At 39.1% G+C, this 26167-nt stretch overlaps 1 protein-coding gene and 1 pseudogene across 2 annotated transcripts; both read right to left on the minus strand.

The window, feature by feature from the left end:
* Positions 1-1897: 1897 nt before the first annotated feature.
* LOC148723267 (procollagen C-endopeptidase enhancer 2-like) lies at positions 1898-13915 on the minus strand. Of its 2 annotated transcripts, XM_088733375.1 has the most exons (7): positions 13784-13915; positions 13612-13687; positions 12435-12473; positions 11498-11642; positions 3504-3751; positions 2417-2809; positions 1898-2170 (listed from the first exon to the last, which is right to left on the minus strand). In XM_088733375.1, the coding sequence occupies exons 2-7, from the start codon at positions 13658-13660 to the stop codon at positions 2088-2090; spliced, it is 957 nt and encodes a 318-aa protein (XP_088589501.1). In that variant the 5' UTR covers positions 13661-13687; positions 13784-13915; the 3' UTR covers positions 1898-2087. The 2 variants fall into 2 exon arrangements, with proteins under 2 accessions (XP_088589501.1, XP_088589500.1); XM_088733374.1 differs by lacking the exon at positions 13784-13915 and having other exon boundaries at positions 13612-13777.
* Positions 13916-18286: 4371 nt separating this feature from the next.
* Positions 18287-26010, minus strand: LOC148723268 (bone morphogenetic protein 1-like; annotated as a pseudogene).
* Positions 26011-26167: the final 157 nt, after the last annotated feature.

Consider the following 26167-nt stretch of genomic DNA (forward strand, 5'->3'; position numbering starts at 1 on the left):
TCAATTTCCAAAAGAGATGTACCGTCATAAATGAATAGTTATTTTAGTGAACAAGGGTAAAAACAATGATGATTCCAATTTATACTTTGTAAAATTGCAAAGAAAGATGAGCAGTGCTAAAATCTAATGGCACGAAACGAAAAGACAGCAACACAAATCGCAAAAAAATATATCTAATGGGCTCTAAAATTCGATACAGGAATCAACAGACACGAGTCTTACCTGGAATGGATCAATTATAGAGTTTAATCGCCCATGTGGCTCGTATATTACAAACATCTAACTTTCCGTAACTATAATTATCCTCTGTTTGCGCTTGTTGCATCACTCTCAAAGAGGATAGTTTCGTTGTCCTTAAAGCTGTTTGTGAAAGCGAAAATTTGTGTTGGCGATCTTTGAAAAGCCGAGTTCAGGCTATTGAAGAACAGGTATTGCGATGACGTCTCGTGGCAACGACTGCTAATTCCCTTCTGAAACACAACGAGGCGACGTTCTCGACCCAGTTTCTTACCGATATTTTTGCTGCGGGCAACGTTGTCAACTGACGTTCCCGTCCTCTTGCTAAATCTCTCTACTCTCTCTAGTGACGCAAGACCACGTAAAATAAGTTACCCCATGTTGGCTTACATGACGTCTGGGAACATACAAACATTTTTTACTACATCTTACATGAGGATCTTTTTGACTGATGAGGCTCGAGGAGCGAAATATATTTCAAGATTCTTAAAGCATTGTTATTTTACTACATACATACATACATACATACATACATACATACATTTTATTGTGTTTTGGGATAAAAGTGCAGTAACATGCCCGCGGGTAGCTAAGCTAATCTAGGCGGGTCATGTATGTAATATATATATCTTATTAACCAAGCGCGAGGGCCGTACTGGGAGAATATCGGCCCGAGGTCTCGACAGTACGGACCTCGCTGCGCTCGGTCCGTACAAAAAAGACCGAGGGCCGATATTCTTCCAGTACGGCCCCGAGCAAGCTTGATTAATAAGAGATTTATTATACGACTGAAGTTCAAAGGGACACACGTGCGGTATCATTCGGGACCATTCGGGACAGTGCCCGGTCCAATACTTAGAGAATATTGGACCGGTAATAGAGCATTTTGATTGGTTGATTTTAGTTATTGGCCCTCTGACTGCCCGAGTCGTGTAATAAAATTTTAAACAATACCTGAGTGACTTGAAACTTGTTAGAAATCAGGGCCATTTCCGACTCCACTTTGGCCGCAACTGCACGAGAAAATTCTATTTACGTCTAATGTTCAAAAATGAAAATAGACACGGTAAGATTTCTACATGTAACAGTGAACTCACCGCTAAATGCGAAAGCTGAAAGAATCGATCGAGCGTCGCTGATATACTCCCATTCGCATTCACGGTGAAGTTTCTCCTCTTAGCAATAGTAATATATCAGAGCTAACTGTGTATAGTTTCAAAATGACAAATGTTTCATGCCTAAATCCGGTCTGTAAGGTGAAACTGCGCGTGAAGATGAGATAATCCCATCACTGATTGCACCAATAATATCTATAATCTATGGTTGAAAGAACAACATGATTTCCCGGAAAAAAGGATCGAGATAAAAACTATGCAGAGACAGCGAAATTTTTTCTTACCATGCACGCTCGCAGTGGTCGTTTATATAGCTTTTAAAAATGAAACTGTGTCCTCTCAAAAGTCAGCAACATTGCAAAAACCGTATATGGTATAATGAATACAATTTTGAAACTGGTTGAAATATCTGTTGAAATATGTAAATTGGCCACCGTAACTAATAAAAAAGCTATTTTTTATTCGTTACGGTGGCCAATTTACATATTTCAACTGAGTTGATATAACCAAATTACATTGTTACCCCCACCGACGCGGCACCACAGTTTCTTTAGAACTTTTAGCCTTTATTCATTTAGTTGAAAATCCTTAGCCACGACCAAAATGTAACTACAGAACATTAAAAGGAATATAGATCTTCTGGAAGATGGCAATACAGGCTTCACAGAAACAAAATGAAACAAAAAACAAAGCTTAAAAAATTACATCGCACAAAAAACTACTCTCGACACATGATTATACCAAGTTGACTTTTTCCACGATCAGAGCTGAGAGGAACAGTAGCGTCAATGGATTGCTGGCAGAGAATCTTCCTTGTCCTAGAACAATAAAAAAAGAAAAGACTTCAAGAAAATTTCTCAACCATTCATTTCGATGGCTAGTTGAAAAGGTTAAGTACGAAAGTGAATTCTTTTTCACAGTGACAACACAAGAAAATTCATTACATCCGGCGACTTGTTTTGAAAATTTTTGCCTTACCGGCGAAGGAGTCAAATGTAAAAAAAAAAAACTTCTATTCCGCGTTACGATAGAGAAACTTAACTCAGCGTATTTCTATAACACACCTGCTTTAAAGGAAGCTCTGAACCCCTTGTACACTGTGGTAGAATTTCTGTCACTAATGAACTGAACCCAAACTATGTTCCCTTGACTCCTTATCGAGCTCGGCTTTGTATTTCCACACAGGTGATTGGTCAGAATTGGACCGTTTTTGCCAGATATTGTTTTAGGATCACCAACCTCGATGGATGCCTCACGGAACTCAACATAGTCACTTTTGCAATCCTCACTGTCCTCCAGTTCAAATACATCGAAGTTTATCTGGATCTGCCGACCCTCAGGAACAATTAAAAACCACTGTTCTTCGTAACCTGGGGGGTAGCTCTCGACGCCAACTTTTGGTGTACCAAACTCAATAGTTTCATCTTCGGTTGCATTTAGATAGTTTTCTTCACCCACTGCAAAATAAAAGAAGTAGTTTGCTTTCTGTCTATCCTGAGAAATTGTCTCTAATCTCGAGACAAATTGTCATTCACATGCAACACTAAATGGCAATGCAATTGGGGGAGAATAGTCTTAAGAATGGGGCCTAACAGAATTGGGGGAAAAAAAGAACTGAATGCAGGGCTCTTTTGCTTCGAACCAGGTTCTACCAGGAAACTTTAAATGGCGAAATGGCGCACCCTAAAAACAGCGGTATCTTATGAAAAGGTTACCTTTAAGCGTCGATCTCTTGCTTTCGACTCAGCTTCCTGGCTTACATAAAAGCATTTTGATGAACGCTATTATCATCTCTAGAGCATGCAGGCTCTAAGGCCCTCTTTAGGAAAATTTTGAGATGCTGTTCACTTGTTTGACTGACGACTTTTTGTACGCTTCCTTGTTTTATTGTTTGCATAGTTATTACTTACCTGACAAGGTATGGGCTATGAAGGTTAAGTTAAATCCCTTGTAGTGTGTGGTGTCATCTGACACGAATCGAAAGTAGAACGTCGATCCATGAGCACCGTCATCTAACAAAGCTTCCCAATCAACGTTGAAGAGATATCCTTATAAATAGTTGTAATTGTATCGTCCAAAATTTTTTTCTTCCTGGTGTAGACAATTATAATATTAACCATATCGTCACTGTTTGTTTAATTCTCAACTTACCTGCCCGGGACATGGCTATGAAGGTGAAGTTAAATCCTGTGTAATGTGCGCTATCATCAGACATAAAACGAAAGTAGAGTGTCGATCCAGGAGAACTGACCCACGTATTATGAACGTTGAAGAGATATCCTTGTAAATAATTATAACTGCGTCGTCCACATAGTTTTGCTCCGTATTGTAGATATTGGTAAGAGTAACCAAATTGGACAAAGTCGCATCTACAACGAGAGCACAATTCTATGTCCTGGCTGGAGAAAAAAAATGGAAGTATAAAAACTCTACTTTATCCTTTCACAAACCTAAGTAAAAAGCAAACTGGAGATAAATGCAGTAATAATAATAATAATAATAATAATAATAATAATAATTTTATTTATATAGCGCTAAAATCCAATAATTGTCCAAAGCGCTACCTAATTACAATATAAAATATAAAAATATATAATATAAAATATCTACAATATACAATATAATTCAAATATAGCCTAAGTTATCTACTATATAAATCAAAAACATCTCAAAACAAAACGAATCTCATAACCTATATTCTATATGCAGTAGAGAAACAACTGTAACTTTTTCGTGATGGTGTGGCCTGTTCTATACAAGCTGATACAAGCTCCTTTCCTGTGCGTTGTATGATGCCAAACGGGTTTAAATCCAAAATCTTTCGTTACCACTCTAAATTTACTTTCAATGTTTTTGTCCTTTGTTTTTCGTGTTGGGCCTGGCAAGCTCCGCCTCAGCATTGATCAATTGATACGATTCGAAATTATCATAATCCTGATTACTAATGTTATTATTTTTCTCATTATATTAAAGAAAAACTTATACGCCTCTTAAAGATTGCACCAAGTGTTATGGAGAGCGCCCATATTTTTCTAGAGTGCGTTGCGTTACGTAATTATTAAAAATAGAACGAAGAAGTTTCTAGAACAATTAGTCATGATGACTAAGCGAGAACTTTAAGGAGAACCTTCTAGAACCGTGACTCAGCATATTTTTGTTATGATGTAATAATAGTGTAATGTTTCTAAAAATAGCAATATTACAGATCTCTAGAACATTCTAGAACTTTTCTGAAAGATATATAAGGAGTCACGCTAGCTTAAAGAGGAAGGCCTTTTAGTGAGCTATAACTGCTGTTGCGAAGAGCCCAGAGGAGCGAGAGCCGGACAGAGTTGTTTACTGGAATTGAAAGCCGTGTGGAAGGCTACGTGAGAGAAAGAATTACGGACGTCGACATTTTGTTAAAGATTTTCAAGAGAACTGTGAGTTGTGCGGTAGTACACTGAGATTTAAGTGATATTATTTGTAAAGGGCTCTAAGTTATAAGGATACTGATTGTATTAGTATTTATATCGCTCCGTAGCTAAGTGAAAAAGATAGTTATTGTACTGGTTGTCGATATCACTTCGTAGTTATTACGTCAGTCAATAAAGTAGTTGAGTTGTACGAGTTATATCTTTCTGGCGGTTTGGAAAATACCGTAACAGAAAATGGGGGCCTGTCCGGGAGCGAATTTTGTGGAAGTGTATTGAGAGCAGAGGTAACTGTCCGGGAGCGAATTTTACAGAAGTATTTGGCATATAAGTTATTGTCCAGGAGCGAGTTTTGTAGTGAAGGTTATAGTAGAGTATTTCAAGGATAAGTTATTGTCGACTTAAGTAGTCATAGAGTATATCAAGATGTCAAAGTTTAATCCAGAAGACTTTATGTCGAGTCCCGACAAAGAAGTATTTAATGCGTTAAGGAAAGACGAACTTATATTATTAGCAAAACACTTAGAGTTAGAGTCTAAGCAAGCAATGAGAAAGGATGAGATACGACAGATTATAGTAAACCACTTAGTGGATACTGAGGTTTTTGAAGGGACAATGTTAGAAACATCGTCAAAAACAATGTTAGAAATAAGAAAGTTGGAGATGCAAGAAAGGAAAGAGGAAAGAGAAATGGAGATGAAGAGAGAAGAAATAGAAAGACAAGAGAAGCTGAAGAGAGACGAAATGGAGATGAAGAGAGAAGAAATAGAAAGACAAGAGAAGCTGAAGAGAGACGAAATGGAGATGAAGAGAGAAGAAATGGAAAGACAAGAAAGACGAGAAGAAATGGAGAGAAAGGAAAGACTGGAGAGAGAGGAAAGACAAGAGAGGCTAGAGAGAGAGAAATTGGCATTTCAGCATGAAATGGAAATAAAAAAGTTAGAGGTACAAATGCAATTAGGATTAGTCTCGGGTAGTGAAAAGCATAGTGAAAATTTTGATGTTACAAAGAACATTAGGTTAGTGCCTCCATTCCAAGAAAAAGATGCTGATAAGTACTTTTTGCACTTCGAGAAAGTAGCTAGTAGTCTTAAGTGGCCTAAAGAGTACTGGGTTATGTTATTACAAAGTGTATTGGTTGGTAAAGCTAGGGAAATATATACACAGTTAAGTGTAGAACAAGCTACAAGTTACGACGAAGTTAAGGATCTTATTTTAAAGGGTTACGAGTTAGTTCCTGAAGCGTATCGTCAAAAGTTTAGAAACTATGAGAAAGTTAGTAGTCAAACCTACGTAGAATTTGCTAGGAGTAAGGAACAGTTATTTGATCGTTGGTGTCATTCACAGAAAGTAGATAAGAGTCACGATAAGTTAAGACAGTTGGTATTAGTGGAAGAATTTAAGAGGTGCATTCACAGTGATGTCCGAACGTTCATTAACGAGCAAAGAGCAGAAACGTTGGAAGACGCTGCACGGTTAGCAGATGAATTTTCGCTGAGTCACAAAGTGAACTTCATGGAAAAGCCCCGTCAGCCTAACAGTAGATTTCAGCCTCCCTCCGTATCACGATGGGTTGGAAGCCAGCGGAGTAAACAGAATGACGGAGCACCTCCCAAACAGAACCCTGGAAACCATTTTACAAATCGTTCCAGCTCCACCTCGCCAAGACAAAACAGGTTTGTTCCAAATAAGCCCATCAAGCCACCAACCTGCTATTATTGCAGAAAAGAAGGTCATCTGATTTCCAGTTGCCCAGAAAAGTGGAGACCTGCGCAAAAATATGGTGTGGAATCGAAGCCCAACGGATTTGTTGCCAAGCCGTCGCCTTCATTTTCTGAAAGCGAATGTACACCTCCGCGATTTTCTCGAGAGAAGACCCAGACAATCTCTACAAATGACGTCAGTGGTTCGTCTAAATCTGTCATGGATATGTTCCAGCCCTTTATCCACGATGGCTCAGTATCATTATCCCGTGATATGACAGATTCAGTACCGATCAAGATTCTAAGAGACACTGGAGCCTCACAGTCTTTGCTATTAAGTGACACGTTGTTGTTTTCTGAGAAATCGTCCACTGGTGCAAGTGTTTTAATCAGAGGAATCAGTTCCGAGTATACCCCAGTGCCGCTCCATACAGTTTTTCTGTCGTCAAATCTTGTGTCTGGTCCTGTGAAAGTTGGAATACAATCAACATTGCCGTTCGATGGAGTACATCTTATCCTTGGAAATGACCTTGCAGGAGACAAAGTGGTCATTAATGCTGTCGTTACAGAGAAGCCTAGTTCAGAAAAGTCTCCAGACCCCGTCGAGAAGATAATTCCTGGTCTTTATCCTGCATGTGTAGTAACGCGAGCCATGAGCAAGAAGAGGAAAACCAGCGATGAAGAAATTGCCTTAGCGGACACCTTTATCAGTCGAGTTTTTGAGGATGAGCAGCCAAGTCCCTCCCCTTCTGAACCAACAGAAATCCTACCTGAGAAGAATTTAACAGATCAGTCTGAGAAGATGTCGACCTCTCAGCTCATCGCTGGACAACGTGAAGACCCAGAAATTTCGCCGTTGTTTTCGAGAAGCGTCAGTGAAAACGAAGTATCACAGAACCCCACCTGTTATTTTACAAAGAATGGAGTGCTAATGAGAAAGTGGAGACCGCTCGATGTCCCAGCTGAGGACGAATGGGCTGTTAAGTACCAGGTTGTTGTCCCGAAAACTTACAGGCAAGACATTTTAAGTATGGCACACGAGACTCCCCTGGCTGGCCATTTAGGTGTGAACAAAACTCACAGGAAGATCTTGAATAATTTCTATTGGCCCAACCTGAGAAAAGATGTAGCTGAGTACTGTAGGTCATGTCACGCCTGTCAGATGGTTGGGAAACCAAACCAAACCATTCCAAAAGCGCCACTGCAGCCTCTGCCAGCCGTTCAAGAACCATTCAGCCGTGTAATTGTTGATTGCGTCGGACCGCTACCAAGAACGAAGTCTGGAAATCAGTTCTTGTTAACCATCATGTGTGCGTCCACCAGATTTCCTGAAGCCGTGCCCCTGAGAAACATCAAGGCCAAGACTATCGTCAAAGCTTTAACGAAGTTTTTTACGCTGGTCGGTCTTCCTAGCGCTATCCAGTCTGACCAAGGTTCTAATTTCATGTCTGGTATTTTTCAACAAGTAATGCACGAGCTTGGAATCGCACAGTATAGATCATCTGCGTACCATCCTCAAAGTCAAGGAGCTCTTGAAAGATGGCACCAGACTTTAAAGAACATGATGAGAGTCTACTGTTTCCAAACAGAGAAAGATTGGGACGAGGGAATCCACCTATTGCTGTTTGCGGCACGCGAGTCCGTCCAGGAGTCCCTAGGATTTAGTCCGTTTGAGCTCGTATTTGGGCACACTGTGAGAGGGCCTCTTAAACTGCTTAAGGAGAAATTATTGTCAAGCAGTAGTGAGTCTATTAATCTTTTACAATATGTTTCAGACTTTCGTACTAAGTTATTTAGAGCTTGTGAACTAGCTAGAGACAATCTTAGTTCTTCTCAGAAGTTGATGAAGAAGAAGTATGATGTAGACGCTGTAGAACGTAGTTTTGAGCCAGGTCAAAAGGTTCTTGCATTGTTGCCAGTGCCCGGTAACACATTGTATTCTAGATTTTTTGGTCCTTATGTTATTGAGAAGAAGTTAAATAACCTTAATTACATAGTAGTTACTCCAGATAGGCGTAAGCAGACGCAATTATGTCATATTAACATGTTAAAGCCTTACGTAGAGAGAGATAATAATGTAGTTAAAGAGCCCCTAAACGTTAATGTAGTTATTTCTGAGCCCGAAGACTTAAGTAGTGAGTTTAGTAGTAGTCATCTCAGTCCTACTGACGCATCAAAACTCACCAACTCCGATGTGCTAAAGAATTTGGACTCCAAGCTGTCACACCTTGAAGAGAGTCAACGTCAAGACCTACAGAAGCTACTTGAAAAGTATAGTGACCTGTTCCCTGATGTACCATCTAGGACAAATCAGATTTACCATGACGTGGATGTCGGTGATGCTGCTCCTGTTAAACAACACCCATACAGGCTGAATCCGAGAAAACAACAGTATCTCAAAGAAGAGGTAAAATATTTGTTGGAGAACGATTTTATTGAACCAAGCAGCAGTAGTTGGAGTTCTCCATGTATACTCGTGCCTAAACCGGATGGGAGCTATCGGATGTGTACCGATTACAGGAAAGTTAATAGTGTGACTAAGACAGACACCTTTCCAATCCCAAGAATGGATGATTGTATCGATAAGCTGGGAAAGGCAAAGTATGTAACGAAATTTGACCTTCTCAAAGGATTCTGGCAAGTACCGTTAACAGATCGCGCTAAGGAGATATCAGCATTTGTAACTCCAGAAGGACTCTACCAATACAAGGTCATGCCCTTTGGTATGAAAAATTCTCCTGCTACCTTCCAACGTCTCATTAACAAAGTCATCGCCAACCTTGAGGATTGTGAAGCCTATATTGATGATGTAATCATCTATAGTGAAACTTGGGAGAAACATCTAGAAACTATCCGTGAGTTCTTCAGGAAGTTGAGCGAGGCCAAATTAACAATCAATCTCTCCAAAACCGAGTTTGGCCAAGCACAAGTGACGTATTTGGGACATGTCGTCGGACGAGGACAAGTACAGCCAGTTAACGCCAAGGTCGAAGCCATAATCAAGTTTCCACGACCAGAAAACAAAAAGCAACTGATGCGTTTCCTTGGTATGGCTGGTTATTATCGAAGGTTTTGCTCTAACTTTGCAACCGTCACAGAGCCATTGACAAAACTGCTCAGCAAGAAGGAGAAATTTAATTGGAGTGACCAGTGTGAAAAGGCTTTTGAGGAGCTGAAAGCCATGTTACAGAGTGCTCCTGTTTTAACAGCGCCTGATTTCTCTTCACCGTTCAAGCTGGCTGTTGATGCAAGCGATGTTGCCGCTGGTGCTGTGTTGTTACAAGAGGATGATGAAGGTGTAGAACACCCGGTTTGTTATTTTTCAAAGAAGTTTAACAAAAGTCAAAGGAACTATTCCACCATCGAAAAGGAATGTTTAGCACTGCTGTTAGCTCTTCAACATTTTGAAGTTTATGTTAGTTCCTCAAGTTTGCCCGTTGTTGTGTATAGCGATCACAATCCCCTCGTATTTCTTCACAAATTAAAGAGCAAGAATCAGCGATTGTTGAGGTGGAGTTTAATGCTGCAGGAGTATGTCTTGGACATCCGACATATAAAAGGAAAGGATAATGTTATTGCAGATTGCCTCTCGAGACTTTGAGCTTTGCAAGAAAGTTTTGCAAACTTTCTTTTCTCGAAGGGGGAGGGTGTTATGGAGAGCGCCCATATTTTTCTAGAGTGCGTTGCGTTACGTAATTATTAAAAATAGAACGAAGAAGTTTCTAGAACAATTAGTCATGATGACTAAGCGAGAACTTTAAGGAGAACCTTCTAGAACCGTGACTCAGCATATTTTTGTTATGATGTAATAATAGTGTAATGTTTCTAAAAATAGCAATATTACAGATCTCTAGAACATTCTAGAACTTTTCTGAAAGATATATAAGGAGTCACGCTAGCTTAAAGAGGAAGGCCTTTTAGTGAGCTATAACTGCTGTTGCGAAGAGCCCAGAGGAGCGAGAGCCGGACAGAGTTGTTTACTGGAATTGAAAGCCGTGTGGAAGGCTACGTGAGAGAAAGAATTACGGACGTCGACATTTTGTTAAAGATTTTCAAGAGAACTGTGAGTTGTGCGGTAGTACACTGAGATTTAAGTGATATTATTTGTAAAGGGCTCTAAGTTATAAGGATACTGATTGTATTAGTATTTATATCGCTCCGTAGCTAAGTGAAAAAGATAGTTATTGTACTGGTTGTCGATATCGCTTCGTAGTTATTACGTCAGTCAATAAAGTAGTTGAGTTGTACGAGTTATATCTTTCTGGCGGTTTGGAAAATACCGTAACACAAGTATCTAACATATTTCAAGGAAATTCTTAAGTAGTTTAATGGTTCGAATTATTATTTCATGTACCCTCAGCAATCATAACCATTACTATTTCCTCAAATGTGCGTGGCACATTAGCTGCTTTGGTTTTCTCTAATTACTCTATAGCGTTGTTATAGACAATGTCACCAAACAGTTAAAACATCGTTAAAAAGTCCACTCAGCTGAACCTACTTATCATAGAATTTATTAAAATAACCTTAGAAACAACCGATTACCCCGCAAAACTAAGGAATTTACAAAGTGGAGTTTTATCTTATTTAAAGAATGTCCCAACTAGAGATATTTTCTTTGAGAAATGTGTTTGTTTTTTTTTTCGGGCATTGTAAAAGTTGTGATTAATTTGTAAAAGGATTTCAAATCTTCCAATTCAATCTGTAATCGTACTCGTGATAGACAAATCGAACTCCATCAAAACATCCATTTCGTAGGTTTCTATTTTTACGATAGTGATTAACAACAGCATAAAATCAAGTCACGGCATCGCCCATAAAATTAGCATGCTATACACTGGATGCAAATATGGCGTCCAATTTGAATTGGCATTGTTCTGGACTCCCTAGCCTCGTCTTCACGTGGAAATACAAAAGGGTTATTACATGTGTGAGAGGCTAGTCAGTCCAGAACAATGGCAACTCAAATTGGACGCCATATTTGCATTCGGTGTATTGAAAGGTGCAGAAAAGAAAAATGTAATCATACCTTAAGTGACGATAGGAAATGCCGGCATAAGTGTCGGGAACCGTAATGCTCCAACATTTGGTCTCGTTCTTTCCATAAGTACCTGACTCAGGATACTTGAAGCTACCCCTTGTAGCTGTGATGTTTGTCATACCATTAGGACATGCTGAAGTGAAGACAAAAGTTATTTTTACATATTGACTACATTAATCCATAGTTAGTAGAAGACAAATCCCTTCCACAGTTTTGTATTATTTCATCGTGTACGAATTGGCATATTCACGTCGATATCAATGAGATGGAACGTTACTTCGCGATTTTGCTCTTGTTCATGATAACTTTAAATGCGATGAAAAATAAGTAAACCCGCCGCCAGAGAAAGTACTGGTTGAGACATCGATTGCTCGAACATAACCGAGTGATAAATTGTCATTCCTCAGTGTTCGTAGCAATGAGCGCTTCAAAGCCTCACATATCCAACTGCACCAAATGGAATATCTAAAGGCTAAAAGTTTCTAAAGAAACTGTGGTGCTCCGTCGGTGGGGGTAATAAGGTAATTTGGTAATATCAAGTCAGTTGAAATTGTAAATTGGCCACCGTAACAAATAAAAAAGCTGACGTTTCGAGCGTTAGCCCTTCGTCAGAGCGAATATCTAAAGTTGAATTTATCATAACACTCTCAAATATACACAAAATTTGTATGAATTTACCGCATTGTTTTTGGCGACTACTTAGTTTTTTTTTCATTGCGTAGAATTCCATCGTATTACCAAAGGGTAATAGGTCCACGTGTTTCTTAATTTATTTTTATTTTTATTATTTTTTCAACTACATAACGTTAGGCTCCTCACTTTACTCTCCACTTATCAAGCACAAGCTGAGTGAATAGCGAACACAATCGGACTGTGGTATCTTTTAAAGTACGCAAGTGGGTTTACACTAGCCTTTGAAACTTACTTGAATCGCACTGACCGTTCTTGAAGAAAAGCGCCAAAGCTGAAACAAGAAAAAACTCAGGTGTCATTAAATTGAAAACAAACAAACAACTGAACACAAGACTAAAAAGGCAAGATACGGCATGTACACTGCTAGCTATCTGTACTTCTTTATGACGCTAGAACAGAGGCGAGAAAGGATTGTTCCCTAATTGATGTGAAAATACTTAATAGAACACAGACATTAGGCGCAGCGCATGAAAAGCTCTTTGTCCGCATAATAGCCGCCTCGAGGCGGGAATTTCTTGGCTGAGTTGTTTCTCGTTGTTTCAAAATCAAGCATTGAGAGTTCCTTTCTCGAAAGGATTTCATCTGACGATTGACTTTCATGCATATATTTCGGTTTTTTAGATCCAGCAGAAGAAAATGCAATTGATCAAAAAACTCAGGTGTCATTAAATTGTAAACAAACAAACAAACAACTGAAAACAAGAACAAAAAGGCAAGATATGGCCGTGAACACTAGCTGCTAGCTATCCGCTGTACTTCTTTATGACGCTAGAACATAAGCGAGAAGGAATTGGGAAGCCATAGGATTTTTATCGCAAGAGTATAGATAAACCAAGCGGATGTTGTTACATAACATAAAATTCAAATAGCATCAGGAATGAAGTTCCATTCTCTAATTGATGGGAAGGCACAGACACTAGGCGCAGTGCATGAAAAGCTCTTTGTCCGCATATTAGCTTTCCCGAGGCCGTAATTTCTCGGCTGAGCTGTTTCTCGTTGTTTCAAAATCAAGCTTTGAAATTTCCTTTCTCGAAAGGATTTCATCTGACGATTGGCCTTGTTGCATTCAGTTCGGATTTTTCAAAATGCAATGAATCGAAAAGATATCCTTCACTTCAAATATCATCACTTTTGCGAAAGTTTTTTAAACTCCTTGCCATGCTGAAGGCGGTCTGGCGAGGTTGGGCACTTTGGTCTAACAGAGCGTTCACGCGGTGAAATCCAGTAGACGATCTTTTTGATTCTTCACAAGATAACACAAAAAAGATCTAAAGTGAACCGAAGTCTAAAGAAGTGAGGTCTATTCAAATTTAACGTGAGAGCGAGAAAAGTGATGCCGTTGCGTCGCTATTTGGAAACTAGTATTATCATGCATTAATGTCCGAGTATATGAATGGTAAACAACTTACCAATGAAAGAAGCAGCTGTAACGAATTGGCTGGACTTAGATACCTTCATTCTTCAACAGCGTCAAGTTATTTTTGTCTGCAACAGTAAAAGATCAGTTTTCACTGAGTTTAATAGGACAAATCCCCGCACAGTTGGAAAAACGACAGCTACGTTGTTATCTCAATCCGTTACCTAGCACAGATATGCACATATGGTAACTGCGGTTATTATACATTGTAGTCACCATCTGTCTTCTTATTGGCTAAACGCCCACAGTTAATTCTGGGAAACAGCGCAACCTACAGATTATTCACTAATCTGTACCTACAGATTAGCAACTAATCTGTAGGTTGCGTGCGCAATGCATGATTTCAGGTGGAGCAATAATGGGGGGGAAGGGGGTGGGTCGCATTACAGTCAAATTTTAATTTCACCGGATTTCAAAAAACCTAAAACCAAATTTTTTTTATCGGGAAAACAAAAATGAAATAACAACATTAATTAGGGTCGCATTTCAACTGGGTTAAAATGGAAACGTCAATCACGCAGGCATCTCGCATCCGGCAAAAATAAACATTCCCGCGAACTAACCATGCGGCGAAACAGAACACTTTGCATGGCGATTATAGTCCTGTTGTTTTCAGCTATTCAACAACAACAAAATCAAGTGCTTGCTTTTGTTTTGCTGATGGGGAGATGGAGAAATAGTTGCAACAGACTGCTTACCAGTGCTGCTGCCTTGAGACAACGAAATCGCCGTTTGCGACAATTACGACGAGCGCCATATGCATGGTCGCTTCCACGTCCCAATGAATCTTGGTTCGAAGTACACTATAATGATCTCGCCATACCGGTAAAATCCTGAGAAATTGTTGGGAACGAAAAATTCTTGTCTATCCATAATCATGTATGTGAACACGTCATAAATGGAGAAATTTCCCGCTCTTTTTGGTTTTTATCTTTTTTAAAAAGAAAGGCGCGCTATATAAGGAAGTCTTCTCTGGGAAGACCTTGGCTCATTTGTCACTCACCGTTGACGTGTACGGGTCAAATTTAAATGCTGGTAGACGAACAAAAGGAGCTAATGAGATATCTATTGTTTACTTCCACCAGCATAGTGGCATGAGGTAACGTGCGAACCACCTACTTCCATCTCAAATTTACCGCCACAAATAAAGACATTTTCCATTGGAGAAAGGAAATACAAATCTCAAAAATTCTTGTATTGTGATGAAGACATAAAACAATTTTGAGGAATGCGCACGCTGTTCACTGCTTTGGAGTAGCTGTAGCTCAAGCTGACTTGACTCTAAGAGTTCTACTTCACACGACGGTTGATTGACAAATGGTCCAGTGGGATATTTGATAAAGCAGGTTACTAGGTAGGCAAGACTAAAGTCCTGATGTGGAAACCTAAGGCTCCTTTTATAGCGCGCCTTCGCGTTTAACCTTTTTTCACACGCACGCACAAATGACAACTTTGACCACAACGGATGCGGTTCTTTTTTATTAAAAAAAATTTGGCAAAATCGGTCAGCCCCACCCAATCATACCGGCGTCTTTGATGATTTTTAGAATTTTGAAAATTTTTGGAAACAGCAAAAATTGGGTCGCATTAGAAAATGTTTGTGTTGACAGATTTTAATCCCTAGAGTAAACAATTCTCAACGAAATCGGTCGTAATGCGACCCGGGCTAATGTCAAGTTCACGGACAGTGAAGTAAGAATGGCTACTCGATTCGCTTCATCGACCCAGCGAGAAATTGAGAAATTACTTAAATAAAGATAAAGATTAGGAAAATACTAAAAGATCGACAGTTTTCTTCAATGATACTTTCTTTAGAAATGCATTTAAGTTTTCTGCACTTGATTGCTTTATAAAAACGGTGAAAATTTGTTTACCACACAGTTGTACATTTTTAAGTGTTCGAAAATAAACTGCGTTCGCTGCGACAATGCGTTTGGCGTTATTTTCTTTAAAACAATGTATAATAAAAAAATTATTGGATGAGGTTTTTGTGATTACCGGAATAATCAAGGTCTCGGTTATTGTTATCAGCCGAAGCCGAAGCCTTCGGCTTCAGCTGATAACACTTACCTCGACCTTGATTATTCCGAATATCACAAACACCTCATCCAATAATTGTTTATAATTGGTCGGTGGGCCGCAATAGAGCTGCCCAATAGAGCTGCGCAAACCGCAATATTTTACATTTTTTTGGATTCCTGCACCTAATGCCTCATTCCCTTTACTTAGATAATTACTCTAGCCTAAAGGTTAATCTTTATATTGTCAACTTTTTTAATCAGGGAATATACGACCAAACAAAAAAGAAAAGAAACGAAGTGGGGTTAGTCGCCTGTACTGCAACACTGACACAACTGCATTGGTCTTTAACTACATACATACTTTATATATTCAACAGTCTAAAACATTCTGTATGGATACATCATACGCTTGAACAATGTTCTACAAATGGCTCAAGATCGACAAGATTAAAAAAGGATTCGGCGTACATCACGACAGAACAAAAATTCTGAATGAATACATCATACGCTTGAACAATGTTCTACAAATGGCTCAAGATCGAAAAGATTAAAAAGGGATTCGGCCTCTGTGTTAAGCAAACCATTTTTTTTTTTTTTTTTATCATTATCTATTTATAGAAAAACTTGAGATTTAGCGAAGCGTACGTCTTTAATTGGTTATCAGTGGACAGATTCGAGGAATAATGAGACAGTGTTCGCGTTATGCATGTAATTGTAAAGTATATCACGACAGAGCACGTGTCATGCATGCCTCTCCAATTGAACCTTTATCAGCGTCACCGTTTTTGTTTCGGAAAGTTCATAAAAGTTTAATTCACTGGTAAATAACAGGTCCCGGCTGCTCGAAGGGAGGATAACCTTATCAACTCGATTAATCTCTGTCCAGTGGATCGCAGAGAACGCTTTGTTAACACTTATCCGCTGAATAGAGATTTATCTGTTGAATAGTGTTATCGATATCCGTCCTTTGAACGTTTTGTTAACTCTTATCCGCCGGATAGAGAATTATCTGTTGAATAGCGTTATCGATATCCGTCCTTTGAACAACTGGGCCCGGGACTTTGCGTTTTCCAGTTCGTTCTGTAATCGTAATTGAGATTGATAAATCAGACTCCTGCTTTTCGGGGAATCAGTCGTTAGATTACGGACAGAATTACTCTCCATTTTGGTCCCCAAATATTTCCTCCATTAATCATACGTGACTATCCATAAATGTTGCGTGTAGTATCGCTGAGTATTTTTGCGAGTTGTACTGTATTTTACATGCAATCAACGAGTAAAAATACTCAGTAATACTACACGACAAAAAGTCTAATAAGAGATTTATTATCCAACATGCTAAATTGTTTTTTCAGTGCGGACGAATTTCGCGAATATTTACTTACGGGGAGCGCGTGACAGAAGTATGCGAAGTGGAACGGAGCTCGCGCTGTTTCTACTTTCTTCAATAACAATGAAATTTCACTGTCGTCTAACTGCTTTTCTTCGTCCGATTTATCTTATAAATTTGGATCAATATTCGCCGGCCTCTCCGACTCTTCATCATCAGAAAAATGATTTAAATTGTCATCCATTTTTTTCGTAACCTTTTAGTTTATGTTTAAGTTTAAGTTTAGTTTAAGTTTGGTTAAGTTTTGTCAGCCATTTTTTTTCCTAACTTCAATTCAATTCCTCGCTTACGCGATGCGAGAAAATCTGTCTAACCGATTCTCTGGAATACAAATTACGCCAGATATTTGTACTCGTTTTTGGCGTTATTTGTACTCTCCAAGACACAGTTGGTTAATAAAAGCGGATATATATAGTAAGTTGACCGCCGATAAGATGGGATCATCAGAGTACCACAATGCATTATGGGAGGAACAAAACCATCCGACCCCCCACTCCTGGCGATAAATAATGACCTGGTCCTGATATGCGATAAACGACGTGAGCGATCGATAAATGACGTGGGTGATGTCAGCCTTGCGTCAGATTTGTAAAGAGGAGGGCTTTTACACCAATAATAGAGAAAAGTGAATAAAATAACACAAACTGACGGAGCTCTTACCGCGCTTCATTAAAGTAAGACAACTACTGCCTCGGATCGCTTTTAACAATTGGTAGAAAATTGCAGTTACTGTATAATTGAAATTAAACCTCGTTCTTCACTTTCATTGAGCACCCTGAGCCATCCAGTCGACAAAAACTCAGAACACAATCCGATTTATGCGGAGTTAATGTACAGGATAAGAAGGAAGTGGGTAAATCTCTCAAAACTGTTTGTGAGTATTTGTATTCAAGTCTCAGAGCCAACTATAGTCGTAGCTATTTCACATCAAAGGTGTCTCTAGGTACCTTTTTGAGGTCATCGTGGAAATTTTGGGATTTCTAAACTTGAAAAGAAACGGAGCAGGGTTAAATCCTGGGAGCAGGTAGTGGGGAGGTGGTAGAAGGAAACTCCTTGCTTGGCCTGATTAGGTAAGGAGCCTAAAATAAGGTGTAAGAATTGAGGGTCTTTTGAATTGAATAGAGCCGCAGTCATTAGTAATGATGTAAGATTTCTTAACAAAAACAAAATTACAGTCATAAAATGCCTCTCTTTGTTCTCGACATTAAAAAAGCTATCAATTCATAACAGCGTTAAGTTAGGTGAAACGGACTCAAACTTTCACCAAACAGGAGACTTCTTTTGGACAGACTTGAGAGGACTAGAACAAGTTGTTCCTTGACGCGTGCATGATCACAGCTGAGAACAACAGACGGATAAATGGACAGCTGACCGATAATCCTCCCTGTCCTGGTGTTGTAAAAAAGTCAGATTTGAGGAAAATTTATGAGTCGTTAATTTTCATGGCTTATTGAATAAACAGATAACAGTTTAATTGTCTCTAAAAGCAACAACAAAGAAACAAACAAACACTTTCGTGTTGCAGTTGCAGTAAGCAAAAAAAAAACCTACCTGATTATCAACTCTGGCAAATTATTAAACATTTTACCTCACGACGGAGAAAATTTAAAAAAAAACCCTCTATACCTTGTCATCAAAGACAAACTTTATATATTTTTTTCTTGTCAAAACACATCTGCCTTAAAGGAAGCTTTGAATCCCTTGTACACAGTGGTAGAGTCTCTATTGCTTTTGAACTGAACCCAAACCATGTTCCCTTGACTTAGTATCGAGTTCGGTTTTGTACTTCCACACAGACGATTACTTAGAATTGGACCAAAATGGCCATATAGTTCACCAACATAGGTATATGCTTCACGGAACTCAACATAATCATTCTTGCAATCCTCACTGTCCTCTAGTTCAAATATGTCGAAGTCTGTCTAGACCTTCCGTCCCTCAGGAACAACTAAAAATCATTCTTCTGTGTAACTTAAAGGGTAGTTCTCAATGTCAACTTTTGGTGTGCCAAACTCAGTGGTGTCATCTTCAGATGCATTCAGATAGTTTATGTCACCTTCTGCAAATTGAAAGCAGTCTTTTACTAAATAAAAAATAAACGAAGACAATAGAGGTTGTCAAGAGCTTTAACATATATTTGCTAAAAATAACATTTTCTCCCAATCAGTTTCCTCTCATCTTGCTCTAATTCATGTTGCTCTGTTGGCACCATAGCTGCAATGTTCCGAAAGTTCCAACTGATCGGGTGTAAGTTTGCTAAAGATCCACTTTTTTGGTTTGGAAATAAGTCAGAGAAAAACTAGGTCGACGTTAAAGGGAACTGAAGCCTAAAATTGGTATCCTTTTAGCATTCATTACTAGTTATCTTCTGAGAAGTTAGAGGAATTCGTTTACTTCTTGTCATTTACGAGAAAGGTTGATTGCACAATACACCGTTAAAAAATTACTGATGGTAAATTTCAAGAGTCCTTTCGTGGTATTTCGAGTGAAGCAAATATGCACGCGCATAAAGTGAAAAATTAAAGGAAGCCTAAGATCACCAGCTCTTTCTCGAAATGAAATTAATACTAACCCCGTAGAAGTTCACACTGCATTTGCAAAAAAATTATAAGCATACCGCAAAAATACTTCTCTCTACATAAACGAACGGGACAACAAAATTTGGATATATCAACAAAGTTGAAATGGTAAATTGGCGACCGTAACGGTTACAAAAGCTGACATTTCGAGCGTTAGCCCTTCGTCGGAGCGAATAGAGGAATTGTGGGTTGTGTGTGCTTTTAAAGGCAGAAAATGGAGCTACGTTATTGGTGGGAACATAGCAACGAGAAAAACAAGAATGAATTAGTGGAATGAAAAGCGTTCGTTGATCCCTGTGGGATTTAGACTGCCGGTTTGAAAGATGAGCTTTTGTTCAAGATTTTTACGGCTTTCCGCGCTACCTAAGTGTAAGGAAAGAACGCAGATTACCATATGTGGCATAGAATGATTAGGCAAATTAAAATGCCTAGCGACTAGTTTCGATGTGTCCTTGTCAATCCTTTCCACGTCTCGAAGGTGTTCTCGGAATCGGTCACCTAGTCTTCTGCCTGTTTCGCCGATGTATATCTTTTTACAATAAGTGCAAGTTATGCAATAGATTACATTGGCGGAGGTGCACGTGAAGTGATCGGGGATTTTAATGGATCGTTTAGGTACCGATATTTTATCAGTGTTGTGAATGAAAGGACACGTTTTGCATCGTGCACGAGCGCATTTAAAAGTGCCTGGTTGGTCACTAGTCTGAAAAGAACTTCTGACCAAAAAATTGCCTATGTTTTTGTTGCGTTTGAATGAAATGAGCGGAGACTGCGAAAAGATAGTGCTTGTCTGTGGGTCGTTTTGAAGTAATTTAAAGTTTTTAAGAATGATGGATTTAACTGAGTGGTTGTGAGGGTGAAACGTGAGATTGAATGGAATGCGGTTGGAATCTTCCTTATGCGGCGTTTGTAGCGCTGAATGTCGATCAATAAGTTGGGCGCGGTGGTAACCCGCTTGAACGACAGAAACAGGGTAACCACGTTTATCGAAAAACTGGCACATCGACTCTGATTTGTGGTGGAAATCAGACTCATCACTACATAAACGACGAAGTCTTAGAAACTGAGACTGATTAACTGCCTCACTGTAGCCTGCGAACAGGCTCCCGGCTTGGAGGTGCACAACGGCGCGAAGCAGGGGAAGGGGAGCCTGCACGCGTCTTGCTAAATCGCGTTTGCCTCCTACAAGAACCCCGCAGAGAACTCATCTTGTTAACTGTCAAATATCAACCAATCAGCGCGCGCCGGAAGTCAAAATCCAAAACAGAAAACAAACAAACGAACAGGCTCCCGGCGAGCAAGCGCCATGTCTCACGGAGGCATTTTTAACAGTAACTGTTTAATAATGACACTTTAAGTCTTTTCATCTGCAGTCGCCGTGATTGCAAGTATTGGCGTCCCTTAAACAGATAAAACGAATAAATTAAACGTAATCAAAGTAAAGAATGACTTCAGCGCCTTGGTCAGGAAATCAATTAATGCAATCGAAAGACTCCAAAAATAAGTAAACAGGCACGGCAACACAGACTTAAGCTTTTCGATGAATGACTATAGAACTTGACTCTCCTTGTTTACAAAAGGATCTGATCTGCGACAATTTCCCAAACGCCTCACGGAAAGCAAGATTTGCACCGAGTTTTGACTCAGACCTGTGAACGATCATTGAACAAGTGAGCAACAATTTAGTTAGAAGTATCCCCAATAGGATTTGTTAGAAACATAATACCTTTTTCCAGTCCACATCTCAACAGTATGGGACTCATCCACCACAACTGCGGCCAACTTTCTGTCAAGAGAAGAGCAGTTATCTTTCATAATGTCGAGGAATCGTTTCTCCATAACTGTCACAGCCGAACCGAAGATTAGCTGAAATTTTGCGGCACGCAACTCGTCTTCCGAGATATCCTCTGTGGAAGCCGCCGGGATACCCATACTTCCAGCCTCAGCAATTTGGTCTTCTATGATGCTTTTCAAAGGACAAATAATCAACACATTTGCCGCTCTTCCCCTTCAATCGATGCAGCAACAGCAAAGAGTTGGAAAATAAGACTTTTGCCGTATCCTGTCGGAAGAACCGCGAGCACATCTTCTTTCTTAAGTAAATAGTCCACAGCATTACGCTGTTCGGGCTTCAATTGCAGCGTAAACTTCAAATTATTTGATAAATGGTCACAAGCCTCGCGAAGAACAGCATCGCTTCTTTCCGCCATTTTAATTTTTGTCTCTACCGGAACTGAAAACTAAGACTTACGTCATGAAAAATTAAAATCAACCAATCAGTGCTTTGCGTCCAAATTTTGGACGCAGACATTCGATATTCGGAGACTTGCGTGCAGGCTCCCCTTCCTGTGTCCCCACGTCTGATTGAACGGGGAGCCTGTGCGCAGGCTAGCCTCACTGTAGTACAACAACAGCACTGCGATCGTTCAGATACAGGGACAGCTCTCTGTGGGACTCTACCAAAGACCATGTGGGATATAACCTTTATGGGTTCCTTTAGGCGGTTTCCTCAGGTTTTAAGAAAGACAAGTAGTGATTTCAATGCAAGTCTTATGATGCATGGTTTTACTTCGTCGATATGATTAAAGGGTCCTTTATATTTGGTATTCTTTATAGTGCTTATTTACATTTGTTTATCAATATATATATGTCATTGTAATTGTTTCTGAAAAAAAATGAGTGCACGGAACCAATAAAGTTATTGTCATTTTTATTATCAATTTTAAAACATTTTTTTTTGCCTGCCTCCTTGTGTGATTGATGCCCTTTGTTGGTTTTCTTGCTTGGTTGTTTTTATAGTTGTTACCCACCTCTCACGGACCCGGCTATGAAGGTGAAGTTAAATCCTGTGTAATGTACAGTACCATCCGACAGGAAACGAAGGTAGACCGTCGATTCAGTAACTTCAGTGTACTTTGGAGCTCTCCAGGCATATCCATACAAAAAGTTGTGACTATGTCGTCCGCATGATTTCTTCGACTGGAGTAAATTGCTGTAGGAAGATGCTATTTGAAGATAGTCGCACTTACAGTCGAAGCATCTTTCCACGTCGAACTTGTGAAAAATATCACAAGCCGTTATCACTGGCTTTCAGTTCTTACCAAACTTAAAGACAAAGTGAAGATTTATCTATTAGAGAAGATAATCTTTTATCAATCACTTTGAACACACTTTTTCACATTGTTTTTATCCCTTGTTTGACCGTGTTGGGCCTGAAAAGTCCCGTTATTAAGGATTGATTATAACTGCAACAATAATGATTATCAGCATTATTATCAGTCATTATCGTCGGATTAAAAGGAGATACTGATGGTAATTTATCATGTAATTAGGATGGTATGTGCGTTCTCATGGTTAAGTGATCAGTTCAGATGAGAGCATGTAAACGTCGTTGCGACATCACCATTTTTGTTTTCAAAATATTCAAACTCAAAACTTTCGAAACACTCGCGAAATAATTTCAAGCACGAATAATAATTAATAGAAATGGAGGAAAACTCGCCCATTTTTGATTTGAAAATTAGAAATCTCTTACCCCCTCCCCCCCGTGCCAGATGAAAAAAAAAAAAGAAACAAAAACAAAAAGAGAAAAAGAAAGAAGAACTTGAGCGTATGGCGTGCCTGATGATCGTGCGTTGGACGACCGCGTCGAGGGAGCTCAAAAAGAGACGAAAAAATGTGTAGCAAAGTCGGGAAAAGAAAGTCGACTGTTTATCCCGGCACAATAAATCCATGAGAGGTGTTGATGTTTTCTTTGTTGAGACTGTCTTCTGCCGCTTTTTTGGACTCCTTGTTTGCCAACATTGTCTAAAAGTCCGCTTTATACAGCTTTTTATTTGTGCGTGATCAAAGCCGGGAATCCTTGGCGGGCAAGATGGCTCTCCTTGCCTACTTGAGTAGCCAGTCAGAACACAGGACTCGTTTCATATTGCCCACGGGCACTGCTAGCTATATGATAAGAGTTGTTATGGAATGATTTAGTAATTTTGTTTGTCTCTGGATGTAGATGTCCATTACGATAATGATTGACAGCAGCGGGAAATGAAATCGAAATGAAGTGTTGGACCATCCCAAGGGAAAGATGCTTACAACATTGGGATCATTCTCAGCAGCAGCTCCGAAACTCTGGAATGGCCTACCTATGGAGCTTCGTCAAATAACTTCATTCAAACAGTTAAATCTCAACTTAAAACCTTTCTTTTTAAGAAGTATTTTTTATAGTTTGTAACATAGTTCATCTTATTCTCACAGTAATGTATTTTTCCTTTCTCTTAAACATATGATTATAAAGCGCCAATGATCAGCACATGTAATACACGCTATATAAATTGGTAAATTATTATTATTATTACTATTATTATTATTATTGATATTATTATCATGAACCGGAGAGTTTGCATGTTACTGAAGGGCTCAGACATGGCAAACGTACCTGGAAAAACGATGTACGATGTAGTCATAAGTGTCTGGAACTTCAATCCGCCAATATTTGGTCTCATTCTTCCCATAAGTACCTGACTGAGGATATACAAACTCAGCACTGGAAGCTGTGACGTTTGTTACGCCATTGGGACAAACTATTGTAAAGAGAAAATGTAGGTTTAAACGTTGATTTCATTTCTCACCCAAATTTATGGAACTCATGGTCGTGCGTCAATCTTCGTCAATCTTGCTAAGTTGGTACTAATAGCCTGAGGTGCATTTTAATTTTCGAATAAACAAGACAATTTCACTAACTCGAACCTGATGCGAACGAATTGGAATTTCTTCAGCGGAACCCTTCACCTATATGCTAGCTTATCAAGCGAATAAAATTTGGTTTTGAGGTCATAACCTTACAAGAATTTTAGACTAATTTTTTTCAAATTCTTAATGTACATGGAAATTACACGTACAGGCTTTTTTTTTAAATGGAATATCTTAAGTCTTTAAATTTATCAATTACTGAAGGTCCTTTCAGTATTATATGACGTCACGTTGTGCATGCTTGAATTGTGGACTCACGTTTGCTTGAACCTTGGACTTGCGATTAGTGTGTGAAACTTGTGAAGGTCGTTGATCCCGGTCGCTAGTTTATAGTCTGTTTTTTCTTTTATTAATGAATAGGGGTTTCTAATTACTTCCGTACTAGCCAATCAGCCTGCGCGAAAAGCAGTATTCGCCTGTGTGGTATGTATTATTTAACAATTATTCCACAAGCGCGCGTTGGATATGAGATAATAGATAGACAACGAGGCGCGTAGCGCCGAGTTGGCTATAATCATCTCATATCCAACAAGCACGAGTGGAATAATTGTTTTATTAAAAAAAAAAAAAGGCCCCCAAGATATTAGGCAAATCTTCTCGACTTTATTTTGTAGGAAGAAACCGGATGTTACAATGTACAGATATCAGATTATGGTATATTGGCTCATATACCATAATGGCTAAGCCAATAAAAAGTCTTGAATTGCATTATCCAATGATCCAGTTTTTAATATTTACAGTTATTACACACGTTGAGTCGAAAACCGTTGATATTGGAATCAACAAGAACTGTATTGAGAGCTGAATAGATTTAGACTGATTTGTATGCTATACCTTCATTTATAGATTTGAAACTTACTTCAATTGCACTGTCCTTTGCCAAAGAATAGTAATAAAACTGAGGCAAGAGAAAATTCATTAGCCACTGGACTGAAAAGAAAGACAAGATATAGCTATATAGCCTGGTTTATATGTGACTTCTTTATCAAGCAGCAAGGACGTCGCGAAAATAATGGAACATAAATTTCTTTTGGAGAGAATGGATTGGGACGACTCAAGATTTTGACCGCAAGAGAATAGATAAACTGAGTGGAAAAAAAACAGATGAAATAAGACTCAGAATGAAACACAAATAAATTCGAAACTGAAAGTTCTTTCCTCAGTTGATGGAAAGATAGTTTACAAATGTAACGTCTGTATAATTGCCGCCCTAAGGCCCTTAGGTCGAAATTCCTCGGCTAATCCCTTACAGAGACGCTGTTTCAAAACCAAGTACTCCTTTCTGCACTGATTTCAAAAGACGATGGACTTTCATGGACTTTCACTTTCAAGATCCAGATTATCAAAACATTATGAGCCAAAACGATACCGTTCGATTCAAATATCATGCGTACGGTTTGGCAAGGTTGAGCAGGATTATCTCACAAGGCATTCGCAAAGGGAAATCTATTAGCGATCCTTTTCGCAGTAACACAAAGATTTACAAAATAAAGATGAATGAAATGAAAATCAAAGCCAACCTGACTTGGACTGAGGGAAGTGATACAGTTGCGTCGCTCTTTGGGAAAATGCGAATGTTTTGATACATGATGGATCGACAATTTACCTAGGACAGAAGCAGCTGTAACCACTTGGTTTGAATTAAATACTTCCATTCTTTAACGCGTATGGTAAAGTTCCTTTTGCCTATAACACTAAAAGATTAGGATTCATTAAGTCTACTTTGAAAAATGCCCGCTGTACAGTTTTTAAAATAACAGCGATCCTCTTATCTTTCCTGTTACTAAAGATTAGTGGCATGTCAAAGGGTCA

This window comes from Stylophora pistillata, chromosome 9 (assembly GCF_964205215.1).
Source record: "Stylophora pistillata chromosome 9, jaStyPist1.2, whole genome shotgun sequence".
Lineage (NCBI taxonomy): Eukaryota > Metazoa > Cnidaria > Anthozoa > Scleractinia > Pocilloporidae > Stylophora > Stylophora pistillata.